The sequence below is a fragment of the Corythoichthys intestinalis genome, chromosome 2, assembly GCF_030265065.1.
Source record: "Corythoichthys intestinalis isolate RoL2023-P3 chromosome 2, ASM3026506v1, whole genome shotgun sequence".
In the NCBI taxonomy this organism is placed as follows: domain Eukaryota; kingdom Metazoa; phylum Chordata; class Actinopteri; order Syngnathiformes; family Syngnathidae; genus Corythoichthys; species Corythoichthys intestinalis.
The window spans coordinates 43,113,225-43,127,643 of record NC_080396.1 but is presented as its reverse complement, the minus strand read 5'-3'; the positions used below and the strand labels follow the sequence as shown (position 1 = coordinate 43,127,643).

Below are 14,419 nucleotides of genomic sequence, written 5' to 3'. Positions count from 1 at the left end.
CCATCGCAGTCAACCTTCTGTTTTTTTATTTATTGTCGCCATTTTAGAAAATTGGAAGTAAAGAGTCACACGGGGTAATGTTGCTTAGAGTGCTGCTCTTAAAGTTTTTTAAACTTTCGTGAGAATATGCTGATTTTGTGTGGACAAGATAGTTGTAGATATCAGGGTAGCAGATGTCAGGCAGAGACGGCAAAGACAGCGGGTCGAAAAATATCGATTTAGGCATCAAATATGGATCTGGCCAATGGATAGACTGAAGCTTTTCCACATAACGCATTTTATGCAACGCATCCAATGAGTTTACAGCGTCTGAAAGCACCGGGGCTTCCATGAATTGCACTATAAATTGCACGACAAATTGAAACCATTGAGAATACGGATAAACAATGACGGACAATATGGTGGCCGGATACAGCGACACGTCATTGTGTGATATTGGTGAGTGGGGTCTTTAATGCTGGGAGAACCACAGCCACTGAATCCTATCCCCTGTCTTTCACTCTACCTACCACTTTTTTTTATTTTATTTCTCTTTTCTAATTCTAATATCTAGTTGACTAGTCTCTTCATCACTAGTCACCCGATGTCCCCTTTCCCCCTCCCCTCTGGGGGAGGGGCTACTTTTTCAGCCGCAACCGCCTGACTATCCTGACCCCTGGCTGGATGGACGTCCTTGTAATATATAATAATATATATATAATAATAATAATATTATATATATATATATATATATAATATAATAATAATTATAACAATTCCTGTAATAATGCAACGAATTGGGTTCTAATGTGGCGGACGTGTTTTGCGTGCTGTACCTGAACGCACTGCGTCCTTGATGTGACAGAGAGAGGGAGTGGAGCGGTTGAGATTTTACTTTTTCTTTCAATGTTCTGTTGAGAACATCGTCAACTGCGGCAGACATTAATAATTGTCTCCTCAACTTACACAGACTAGTGAACGGAGGTCAGAGGAGATCGTAGACATTCTACTGCTGTATTGTTGAGCCAGTTCATGGATGTGCACCCCACGCTCATATTTTTCTATCATTTGCTTCATGTCAATAGTAAGCGTCACCTTATTCTTTATCTCATCACCTGTACCAACCTTCTTGGAAGCTGTGTTGATTTCCCTCGCAAGAAAATCCGCCGCGCGTCCGTCTGTGGCGCTGTCATGTTGTCTTATTTCGAGCATGTTGTCGGATGCAGAAACAAATGACGTGTCAAATTTTATGTCGGATGTCGAAAAGATCGTGTGTCGAAGCAATCGTATGTCGAGGTACCACTGTACATCATATAACAATCTCTCATAATACATTATCAATATATCAACATCAGGTGTATTCTATTTTGCTGGCATTCAATCATGTGCCATTCTGAGCGCTTTGATTTTTTTTTTCTACTACCATGATGTGAAACCCAGTGTTCTCACTATACTTTTATTGGTGTTAATAAAACATCTTTGGAAAATATATGTAATGTTTTGAACATATTTATATATTACATTTGCAGAGTGGACCACTCTATGATAAGATCAAATTTAAACATTTAAAAACATACCAATAGAACATAGTTATGAATAACAACAGATAAGAATACAATATAACATTGTTTCTAAGTTTTTATATAGGATCTATTTTATTCTTGCTCACAATGAGCGATTTACACATATATGAATTAAATGATGAAAATTTTAATAGACAAAAATTACATTAATATTAAAAAATAAATATATATATATATATATATATATATATTTATTATACCTGTGTGCGGCACTGCAGCATGCCAAAATGTGTGCTCGCGTATAGGTTACTTGACCTCACATAACAAAAACATGCATTTTGTTTTAAATGGATATCATTTGTCAGACCTACAGAAACATAAGAGTCTTACCCAAAGTTTATTGATGAATAAAGTTGCTCCATCCTAGACTACACTATTTGGACAGGGGAACACAAGACCAAGTGTTATTACTGTCTATCAAGATTGTCCGACAATGTATTCAAAAGTTGAATATTACCATAATCGGGTAACCCAGAGGTAGGCATGTGGCCTTGTCATGCATGCCCTTCTGCCCGTAAATGTTAAACCTTCATAACTGGATCTGTGAGAATGCCTAATATGTGGGTGAGTGTTGATAGGAGTACTGTAGCCCTAGAGGTGATGATATTCACCTCTGCCACTGCAAGCAGCCCCTCTCTACCCATACGTCAGTTTATTTACTCGTAAGTCTCACACCACTCTGCTTTTCTCTTCCCCTCGCCGACACACCCTCCAGTCATTAGCCAGCGAATTAACAGCAATCCGGCGAGCTATTAATCACCCTGACAAAAGTGTTTGCATCGCCTCACAAGGCCAGCACACAAATGGAGGCAGGGGGTGCATGACGGACCAAAGTTAAAATTTGTTGATTGGCAGGTGAGTCCCGCCGTGGCAAAGAAGTGGTAGGAAAACTGTGTTGCAGCAGAATCAATTGGACAAAGGTGTAAATTGTAATTGACATAAGAGGCGTGACCTGCAACAAAAAGAATGGCTTATGTTAATCGCTCTTTATAAATATCCCACATTTTTTTATAGTCAGGCACGGCGTATATGTTTTTTTTTTTGTTTTTTTAAGTTTAAGAAATTTGAGCTGGCGACTTATAGTCAGGTGCGTTTTATTGTGCGGCAATTACAGTTCATCCCATTCAACCACGTGTACATAAAAGCAATAGGAGTTTTTGACAAGATCCTAAGATCATTCAGTTTTGAAATTTATAATGTTTATGTCGTTTGACATAAACATTACAAATTTTACTAAATTACTTGCCTTCTAGTCATCTCTGCAAAGTAATGGAAACTGCACAACTACATGAAAGAAAGGGAAGGAAGACTACGCCATTATTGCAAAGCGGAGAATAGTCAAATTTGGCCACAATGCACCTTACACGAATTCAACCCTACAAATCTCACCTCCCTGAAGAACAGGGAGACCACCTGCAGGGAGGCTTGAGCTGAGCCAGTCAGGTGGGTCACGGCCATCATACAGTCCCATGTCATCAGGCTGTCACTGCAAATGCAACTGACATGAGAGATATGCTAATCCACTTAGCTTCAAACTCAGCCAGCAGTCTGGTAAGCAGCCCTGGCTCAGCAGACAATGAGAAGAACGCACGCACGCGTGCGCGCCTGCACGGGCCAATGCCCGACACAAAAGAAAGTACATGCTCAAGTCTCCAGAATACAGTATGTACAGAAAATAGTATATACAGTATTAGCTTATCTCAACACGATTAAAAGAGCCATGTGGATTTAATCAGATGGATGCTCATAAGAAACCTCATCAGGTACAAATTATTTTGATTAAACTTATGTATTGAATCTCAGATTGCAGCTGCAGCTACAGGACTGGAATGTGTATATGAGTAAAACAGACGGACAGATAGATGAATCGTACAGAAAGATTGACAGCGAGACAGAATTTTAAAAACCCACAACTTTATTCAAAATCTACACCGTTACATGTTCAAGTAAGCTGTTATTGTAGAATGCTGCAGCCCAACAGGATGGAAACAACTTCCTTATATCATCTTTAAAACCAATCAAAGAATGAAGGAAATGCATCTAAATGGTATATTCCTGCTTGCTCCCGATCAAAGCTTCCAGCCAGCACAAGGTGTCAGAGTTCAAAACTATTGCGCCACTCAGCCCGATGATATCTCAGACGGATCCATCTTATTTCCCAGCCATGACTTCCCCTATTAGGAGCTGCGGCCTTGTTCTTACTAATCAGCTTGCTATCCCACAGAAACAGGAAGGAAGAGAGGGAAACAGATGGGAAGGCAGGACAATGGCAAGCGAGCGACACAATGCTGACTTCTCCCCTCTCCTCATCCTCCTCCACTCGGCCACTACTGCCTTGCTTGCTTTCTGCGGCCGGCCGTGCGGCTGGAGAGAGCGGAGGCTCACAATCAGCCAGACAATGCTGTATACAAGTACCAGTGAACAATGGAGACTGGCCACAAAGAATTCTGGGAACAGGGGCGCAGCCTTCTTCTCCTTTGGGTCGACTCGATACACATCGGACTGCTGAGACAGGCCGGTGCCAGACGGGGAAGGGAGAGAGCGCAAGAGAGAGAATGACAGACGCAAGAGTGAGAGAGATGAAGTTGCTACATATATGCTATCTGGACACACACACACACATACAGTACACACCAGCACCCACTGTTCTACAGTATATCAAACTAGATGTCAGCATGATGCATCATTGTGCTCTTCTTTTTTCTCCTTTGAAACACATGCACATACCTGACCCCCCCCCCCCCACACACACACACACAAATTCCTTATAATAACACATAAGTGTGGAGTCTTACAAAAAGGCACGATCAGAAAATTGTTTTAACAAACAAAATACAATTAAAATAAAAAATATAAATTGGTTTTGTTTTACTAAAATCCTAAATAAGCTATAAAACAATCCATATGCTGGTCTCATTTAAAAGTAAAATAACTAAAATAAAAAGTACAAACATGTCTAGCTGGTAAAACCAGGTAACTCAGGATGTTGTGCTGTGTGACCTCCAACTTTTTTCTGCAGTTGTTCAGTTTGGATCAGTGTAAGCAACCTAATCATATAACAGACAAAAAAATGTGTACCTACTGAAACTGCTACCAGAAAAGTGAAAACAAAATACTCCCCCGATATTAAATTTAGCCAAGACGTCTCTCTCACCGCACAAGACAGGAATTGTCAGTGCAATAGTAAAGAGTTTTGACAAGTTTGTTCACATACCGACCATACAATTTTGCCATTGAACTTTAAAACATATCAACAGACACTTTTAAAATGCATTTGGAATCTGTATACTTTTTAAACTTTCTTTTGTAGCACTGTTTTAGCCATTGAAGGGCAGTCTTATAAGGCACTGAGGAAACCTCAGATTCAGTTCGCCAGCATCACTATTTGAAGTGTAAAACAATCTTTTCTTTTTTCTTTTTAAAATTTTCTTTTCTTTTATTACATTTATGGATACGAAGAATAATTGTAGACTGATCCTGCAACTATTATTGTGATTGTAGCTTCGACAAAAAGTGTCTCTTTACCATAGAAAATGCTTTTTTTAGATTACCAAATTCTGTTCACTTTGAAAGTATGAGAAATACACTAATACATCTGTTAAGTCCTGTGAGGATGAGCATACTTGTGCATAACACAAACTTACGGATTGGTACACTCATCTATTTGGTAAATTATGCGCAAAATTACCTGATCGTACTGTACACACGGTGCGCGCAACTGTCAAAACACAGTTGGCGGCCAAGGTTTTCACTACCTTCAGGTTTTAAAGGTTTCTTGGAAGAGACCCTGAAGTCTGCATTCAGATCATAATTCTTAGTTGTCTCTTCAGTTTAATGAAACACAATGCAATACACCTGTTAGCTGCTGCATATAATTTTTTTGTTTGAGAAAAAAAATCCTAAAGAACGACAAACTAGAAATGGAGCTGTATGGACAAATAAGAAGTGCAGGCCTTTTGGTTTCTCCCTTCCTAAAGTGTTCTGGCTGTGTGGTGAAAGAGAGACATTTGGAAATAATTGGCTGGTAACTAGGTGGGGGTCGACAGGTCGATTTGGGAACAAATGGCTGTCTTTAGCTCAGGTGGCCCTCAACACGAGATAATGGGACCTTTATACCAAATCGACACCCGCCCCTGCATCCCTGGATCTTCTGCCGTATTCAGTCCCTTACCTTCTGTCATTCTCCATATGCATTTTAACATGGTACCTGCCTTTAAGGTTAACCCTAATACTATTTATCCAAGACAGCAAAGTAGGGACAAGTGATGATAAAAGCAACAAAACACTAAGACATGACACAATTTGGAGAGTACATGCAATTGCCTTGCATCTATTAACATTATGGCCTCTATTATCGAAACCTAAAACCTTAAAAGTTATTACTTAACTTGATTACAAAACTTAAAACAAAGGAATTTTTAAACAATTTCATTTGGAGAATATTTCTATTTGTCAACTTGGTCAAATTCTATAGAGAAAAACATTTTCAAAATGTCGACTAATACTTAGAGACAAGCACAACACATATTGGTGAATTTTAGTACAGTGGTACCTCTGCATACAAAGTTAATTCGTTCCAGGACCTTGTTTGTAAGTCGAAATGGTCATATGTCGAGCATGATTTTCCCATAAGAATACCTTATAAATCCATTAATTCATTTCATAGCCCAAAAACCTTCACTATATCCTTAATAAATACTGTTGCTACCATTACAAATGGCAGTTACACATAGCAAAACAAATAAATTATTAATAAAACCAGAATAATAGAATAATAATAATAATAATTCCTTTAATAATGTAACAAATCGGGTTCTAATGTGGCGGACCTGTTTTGCATGCTCTAACTAAACACACCGCGTCGCTGACGTGACAGAGACAGGGAGTGGTGTGGTTGAGATTTTACTTTCACTTTTAATGTTTTGTGGAGAACAACGTCAACTGCAGTGGACAGTAGGCGTGTTGCATTGGAAAGTTCAGAAATAAATGATAAAAACCAGATGAAGCTGGCGATTTCTTTGGCGATGTTACCACAATAATCATTGTCACCTTAACTTATAAAGACTGACGAACGGAGGTCGGAGAAGGACCATGGAGATCGTAGACATTCTACTGCTCTATTGTTGAGCCAGTTCACGGATGCGCAACCCACAGTCATATTTTTCTATAATTTGCTTCACATGTCAATGGTGTCACCTTTATCCTTGTCTCACCACCTGTACTAACCTTTTTGAAACGTGTTGATTTTTCTCACAAGAAAATTCGCCGTGCATCCATCTGCGGCGCTGTCATGTCGTATTTCGAGCATGTCGTCAGATGTAGAAACAAATGGCGAGTCAAATTTTATGTCAGATGTCGAAAAGATCATGTGTTGAAGCGATCGTATGTGGAGGAACTACTGTATTTCAAAGAAATTTTTAGCTTGTCCGTCTGTCGGTCTCTCTCGTCTTTGTATGTCTGTCACTGTGTCTGTCTGTTACTGTGGCAATCTTGGGTGGATTTTTCCTGCATCGTGACCAGACTGAGACCGCTGCGAGTTACTGTTCCTTGCCAGAGAGAAGCAAGTGCCAGCACATTATGCATTCAATAGTGATATTGTCATTGTGGCAATTGAGTAAAAATATAAATGTGAAGGAATGAATTTATATATATGAAAGCAAAAACGAATACATAATACACAGTACGTACTTCATGTTGTCGTGGGTGGTGGTAATATACTGTGTGCTGTAGTTTAGAAAGGACAAGTAGATACAAAATATAAGAGAGGTATTTTTTTTTGAACGAAAAACAAAAATTTTGCAAATCATGCACAATAACCCCCATATAACTCTCTCTTGTCCTTTCCCTCCTTTCTCTTCCCATCCCGTCCTCCTATTCAGTACTTGCAGCCTCTTGTTTGGCTTCCTGCTGTTTGTGTCCAGACAAGGTCTTGATTTGAATACTGATTCCCCTTTGATAGGCCTGCACTTCCGATCTCATTAACTTGTTTTGTCTTCAGTTAAATAGGAATGTCCAGTAAGGGTGAGGGAGTAGGAAAAGAGAAGAGACACCAAACAATGCCACGGATCTCTGCAGGAGGGAGACGCTCCGTAAATAACAACAAGCAAATAGAAAACAGGATGACGATAAAGGAAGTGTATGTGGAAACTTCCACATAGCTAATAACTCAGACACACAGGGTCCTATTTTCATACGCTGAATAAAGCCAAAGTGTCGGTTTAGACTAGTGTTTGGACAGGTTTGCCCCCAATTTACAGGTTTTATTCCATTTCTTTCAACTGTCAGCCCTCTATCTAATCTGAAGAGAAACTGGTTTGGTCAGTGGAAAGCTGACTCGCACTTGGGTGTATAACAGACCTATAGGCAACTTGAACAACAAGGATAATAAAAAAAAAACTTTTGTGTCATTTTACGCAATGAAAATAGTATGTGATGCAAGGATGTGACAATAAAATGAGAATATAGACATGAATCCAAAAAAAAAGGAATATTGAGAAATGTGTTTCATTTTCCAATGTGAAAAACAACAGAAAAAGGAAAAAAATCATTTGTAGTCAATCTAAAACATGAGGAAATTTGATCAGAATATTCACTTAGATATTAGCTTGCTACTTTAGCGATATATCGGTTTTGAATTTAAAAAAAAAAAAATGCTTTATTATAAAATTCTGAAGGGTTCGGTGAATGCACATGTTAAAATTCGGGGGGTTTTGGTACCTTTCGCAAGGTTAAAACAAAACTCACAAAAGTAACGGACAAGAAAAGATGGGAAGGCAATAATGTCGGTTGGAGGGGGCCTGGCAAGATAAAGTCATAAGGCCCAAAATAAACTACATAAACAAAAGAGAGCGAAAGAGGCTGAGGTGGAATAAAGAAAAGAAAGGTGGGGATTGAGGGAGGATCAAAGTTTATGTCCGCTTTTTATAGCCCAACTCAGATAATACAGTATGTGTATGCAATTAGTGAGAGGCAATGATTTCCATTAAGACTAATGAAATATTTATACTACCTTGTGAGCGTGTCACAAGGCCGCCCTGGCCCTCATATCATGGTGACAGTCGCCTAATGAAAAGGTAGGTGTGGAAAGAAAGAAGACATAAAGTAGGGAAGTTTAAAAAAGAAGGAGAGGGGCACATTTGGTTTGCAAATTGTCAGAATTGTGTCATCAATTACAGTACGAAGCTATTGCATGTGTGTGTGTTGCACGTGCCTGAGTGTGTCAATGCATGTGAAAAAGTAGAGCTCAACAAGAGTCATTAATCAAGTGGGCTAGCTGCACAAGCAGGCCATATTGGACTCATCAGTCTGGGCATAAAAAAATAAATGGAAATAAGGAAGGACGGGTAGCGCACAACAGAGATAAAAGTCTAAGGTTTAAAAGATAATGTACACATTTCATAGAATGAAATGAACTTATGCGGGGATTTTCCTAATGACGGTAATGTTTTGCCAACAGAAGGTACTTGAATAACTCCTCCATACTTACATTACTATGATATCAGCAGATGAGGGTGTCCAATACAACTGCAGAAGTCTAAATAGATTATTTATGTGCGATGTGAAATGGCATCAATAGCATGAGTGAGCAATTATTTAACCATATACTGTAGAGCAGGGGTCCCCATCTGCCGGGCCGCGGACCGTTACCGGTCCATAGCGCATCTGCTACCGGGCCGGGGCCGCACAGAAATAATAATTTATTAACGACCGTATTCTGGCCGAATTAACCCTGTGCCCCTGCTTAACACACCAATATCCCTGTCTAATCTAGATATAATACTACAGGATAGATTAGAATGTCGTCATAGAAATCCATTGATTGGACTGCTAACAGCACATCTTGTTTTGTGTATATAATACGTATATCTATGTGCGATTGTCCTCGATAATAACGTATTACTAGGCCGCGGGCGCAGCATATTTGTTCCCGGAATAAATAAGCCCCCACACAAGCAAAGATGACTGGAAAACAGACGTCTTTGGAGATATTTTTTACGGCGAAAAGGGCACCTGACGAGCCAGAATATGAGCCTACAACCTCGAAGACCCACGAACTGCGAAGGAGTGGATTCGTTTGTGAATAAACCGAGTGATTCGAGCATGTCTGTGCAACAGGAGGATCAGCTTGGAGAGATCGCAAATGACGGCGACGTTAAACGTACATTTGAGACAACAACTCTACCGAGGTTCTGGATTAAAGTAATTCCGGAATATCCTAACATCGCTACAAGAGCATTGAAAACCTTGCTACAATTTCCAACATCATATCTTTGTGAAGCGGGCTTCTTAATTAATGCTTAACGACAAGGCAAAGTCGTTTATGGTGAGAGTGCGATGTGCAGTTGTTGTGTGCAGCTAACATGGCAGGATGTATCTGAGGAGAACTTTTCTACATGTCCTTCCATGATCAAACGTAAGTTAATATTCCTTTCTTTAAAGAAAGTTTGTAGTGTTTACTTTGGAATCGCTGTATTTGCGGTTATTTTTAACGTTACGCGCATTTGCAGAACCGCATCGTTGCAATTTTTGATGGGTTGCAAAATTAGTCAGAACACCGGTCAGTGAAAAAAAGACCCAAATAATACCGGTCCATGGTGCAAAAAAGATTGGGGACCCCTGCTGTAGAGGTAGTATTGGATTGGTAATTTAAAGAGACGTGTAAGAGCAATATCTCATATTGGGAGACATTTCTACGACTTTAGCACGTGTTAATCAAAATATCATGGCATTGTTATCACAGGCCATCTATTTGATACAGATCTTGTATTGAATCCCTTCACATTTCAAGCAGGCTTTTTGGGGAGATTTTCTGTGAGCTGTGCGTCCAAACCTGGTCAACCAGCTCAATCAACTGAGGGTTAGTGGTAACAAGGTGGGCGTGCCCGTTGGAGTGAAAGGTCAAGTCTTAGCCTGACAGACAGATGGAGGAGAGTGGTCAGTACTTGAAGGATGTGAAAGGCATGAAGGATGGCCCTGCTTGAGTACTGTGATAGTGTGAGATATGGATGAGGCTGCACACCAGTGTGAGGTAGGAATAAATATTGCACAATAATAATTCCGTATAATTAGAGGTGCAGGAGGTGAAGGAACAACAAAGCTGTCGAGCACAGTGCAGGTAGCTTCAGGTAAGAATATTTGCAAATTGGTCCGACAAAAGTAAAGCAAACAAATTTTTATAATGTTTCCACATTTACCATTTCGAAATAAGCCATAACAAATGCTTGAACATAATCTGAAATACAGCGTGAAGAGCGAGACAGAGCTCTCCTTGCAACCAACATATCTCAGGATAGCAGAAAATGTCAGGATAACATGTGAGGCAAACTAATCCTAGCACAAGCGATAACATTCAGCAGGTGAAGCCATGACGGATGAGTATTGATCTCAAGGTTGTTGGAGGAGGGTAAAATAGATAACTAGACCGCTTTATTGATATTGATCGGTGAGTCAAAAGTGGCAGAATAGCCTACTCCTAACAAACATGTGGAATCAGCAATAAACATGGATTACGCTCACGAGATCCTAATGAAAAAAGGGGATTTAAGTGTGTAATTGTCAGCTAACGACGCGAAATTGTAACTTCTGTGTCACACGAAGTGAGGCTACAAGGTTGACACAAAGGTTGTGCCCTTCAAATTATAAACAATTTGACAGAGGATGGTCAACTTGACAACAAACCCAAGCATGCTGGCAAAAAACAACATAAAATAAAAAAGATTATCGTCACCACAAAAAACGCCAAAAAACCAAACAGCAATAGTAATACATAGAGTGTATACTCATTAAGCACCAACTCGATACAGGGATCATAACTCACCAAAAGCAGACTTCTCACTACGGTGGCGGCCAACTGTGAGAGCCAGGCTATCCATAAACTCTAGTTACCAATTAACTGTGTGCGTGTGTTTGTGTGTGCTAGAGATACCCATGAAGCACAGGGGTGTCTGGCAGGCCTATCTGTAGCGCTGCGATGCGCTAACGTGAAAGAATGCCAGCGTCAGTGCGACATAGATAGGAGAAGTGTGAAGGGCCTGACAGGGTGGGTGAAGGTCAATTTTGAAGTCAAGTTCCGAAGGAGTGGACACACACACATCCTGCCACACATTTGGAGGATGATGTGAGCCTTAACATTTTATTGTCAAGAGAAAATGTAGACAATAATAGGCACTAAAATGATGGAAAAAGTGACCAAGACTTGGCAAAACAAGTAAAACAAAAGAAAAAAAAGTAATTGAACTCAGTTGTTAATAGATGCCCGTCAAGTTGAAATATATTTTGGAGGGTTGAAGTAACATTATCAGAATGTACAATTTTTTAAATGTAAAAAATGTCTGTCCATCTATAGTTATTTGGTTGAAGAACAATTAAAGTCAGATAACTATCATTTTAAGAGAAGAGTTAATTCCTCGTTCAACATACACATTTATCTGGAAAAATACAAAAAATACCTGATCCTTTGTTGTAATTATGTGAAAACTACCCTTACCTATTACAATTAAAACTTATAACAAAATCACTATATAACTGTGATCAAAACTCACTCAGATGTTAATATTGTTACTATTGGTAGGTAAGGGGAAAGGTCGGCTACTGTATACCGTACTCTACATTTAGTCTCTAATGACACTGCAAATGTTTTCTCTCATTAGCGTGAAGCTAAAATACATTTCTCCCCTTCCCTGCTAAGCAGTTCCCATGGTACAGGAAACACACGAGCAAGTTCGTGACTTGAGGGAACAAAGCTTAAGGTGAAGGGATCCAGTTTTCCAGCAAACATGCCCAAAGCAGAGGTTCAGATTCTTGAGTGCAGTAGGGTAATAATTGGCACTGTCACTTCACAGAAAGATAATTCTAGATATGAAACTGTATACAAATATCTTGAAATAATAAAAGTTGCGGCTTTAATGCTCATGATTTCGTGCTTGTTTCATTTGCCGTCGTGTTGCGGTTTGATGACGTCCCAAATAATAGAAATCACAGCTTTCTTGTGCAGCAATGAAAAAACAATGCATTCGTACGTGTGACTTCGGCTGGAGCGGGGTCTGTCTTTGGCTGTCGTGCACACACCCCCTCACCATCTATGGCCATCATGCGTCTCTCCTGCCCCTAGACCTTAAACCCCCTAGTCCGCAGGAAATTTGAAATTTAGTTCGCGAGGACAGAAAGTTTGGGGACTACTGTCTTCAAATGCAGCAACCAACACATGACATGCCATTCTTCCACCTTTCAGACTATCACTCACTCAAGCAAATCAGCTGCACCTCTTGAAATAATACAGACAAATGATGAGGAAAGCTAACACAGACTCGATTAGTGAACCACCCCCCGGCCTGGAATGATTTTCAGATTTTCACCCCGACCGAGCATGTGTTCTGGTCGCAAAACAATCCCTGTGGAAGGTGGATGGCTAGAAATCCAATCTATTCAATTACAACATAAGAGGTCTTTACTTAAGAAGTAAATAATAAGTCATTATTGGGGTTATCGTTTTCACTGATGTACAACTTAACTTTACTGGATTGTGCAAATGTGTCCATGTTTTCACTGCTGACCCGCAAAAGGATATTTTTCCTCTCTATTTGACATGTTGACTTAAACTTGAATCAGAACACTTTCCTGTTCAATCCAATATACAGATAATCATAATCAGCACTTGTTTAACTCAGGATCACTCAATGAGGATCTTTTTGTTTAGAAAAGCCAAAGTTGTTGATCATCTGTTCTCCATCTTTAAATATTACAATGAATACAGTCTCATGAACCTTTCTCCTGTGGGTCTTGATGGTCGGAACTGGAATTGATTGCAAAACTGAGTACAATATTCATATCCAGATTTAACTTCTAATGAAGCAAACATGGGGTGCAATATATTTATTGCTGTTTAATATCAAATAACAACAAATACAGAACTTGAACTTTTTCAGTTCTTATAATTAAAAAACTAAAACATATATACATACATACATACATACATACACACACACACACACACATATATATATATCTATATATATACATATATATTTGTTGAAAATATTTTACTTTTAAAGATAAGCATGACATGATAATTATATAGTTTGAATTGTTTGTGACTTCTGTTTTTTAAAACCTAATTTACAAAAGACACATCGAAAGTGCTGTAGCCTGGCTAGTCCCCAGCATCTCACAGACACACACCGACCCACACAAGCTAATTACTCCTTGACTCTATGCTCTCTGCCTGTATTTGTGAAACAAAAGACTGCCTTGTCTGACCAGGTCCAACACTTTTACAAGAGGATTAGGACATTTTTCTCATTTTTTAACAGCTAATATCTTGCAAAAGTTCCCTAATCTCTTTGCAGTTTATAGGAGAAGAGATTTGCACCTTCACCCGCGACAAAAGCCACCCAGTACACCCACCCTGCTAGGCGGCAACTCATGGTGCTTAACCCAGCCATTTTAATTAGGTAAGGTTAGTGTAGGAGTATGTATTCAAATTTGATACAACTAGCAAAAGCGGATAATGAAAAGATCGGGATCACTAAAATATCACTAGTACTGAGTCAAAACAACAACAACAACAAAATAGTGTGCAATTGTTTGTCCATTATAGCGGCTAATTTAGTCAAGTGTAAAGTTACCACAGGTGACAGTTCACATTATGACAACACCGATAGGCTGACTTTACAAAGATAATGACACAAAAGGTGCTATTTAACACCAATATTGCAGTTTTAAATGTCAAACAATTTTGGTTGCCTTTTTAGTTACATGTGAATCTTAAGTATGTGTGCACCACTGCAAACTACAACCAACTAGTTTAATCTATTTATCACAATCAATATTTTACCATTTTTATCTTAGTAGAGACAGAA

The 14,419-nt window shown here is 39.2% G+C and overlaps 1 protein-coding gene across 2 annotated transcripts in view; it reads right to left on the bottom strand.

The window, feature by feature from the left end:
- prdm16 (PR domain containing 16) overlaps window positions 1-11,437 on the bottom strand; it is a 193,275-nt gene extending 181,838 nt beyond the window's left edge. For both annotated transcript variants that reach the window (XM_057817972.1, XM_057817965.1), the window contains exon 1: window positions 11,380-11,437. In XM_057817972.1, coding sequence (XP_057673955.1) covers window positions 11,380-11,434 — 55 coding nt within the window. In that variant the 5' untranslated portion in view covers window positions 11,435-11,437. The remainder of the gene's footprint in view (window positions 1-11,379) is intronic.
- Window positions 11,438-14,419: the final 2,982 nt, after the last annotated feature.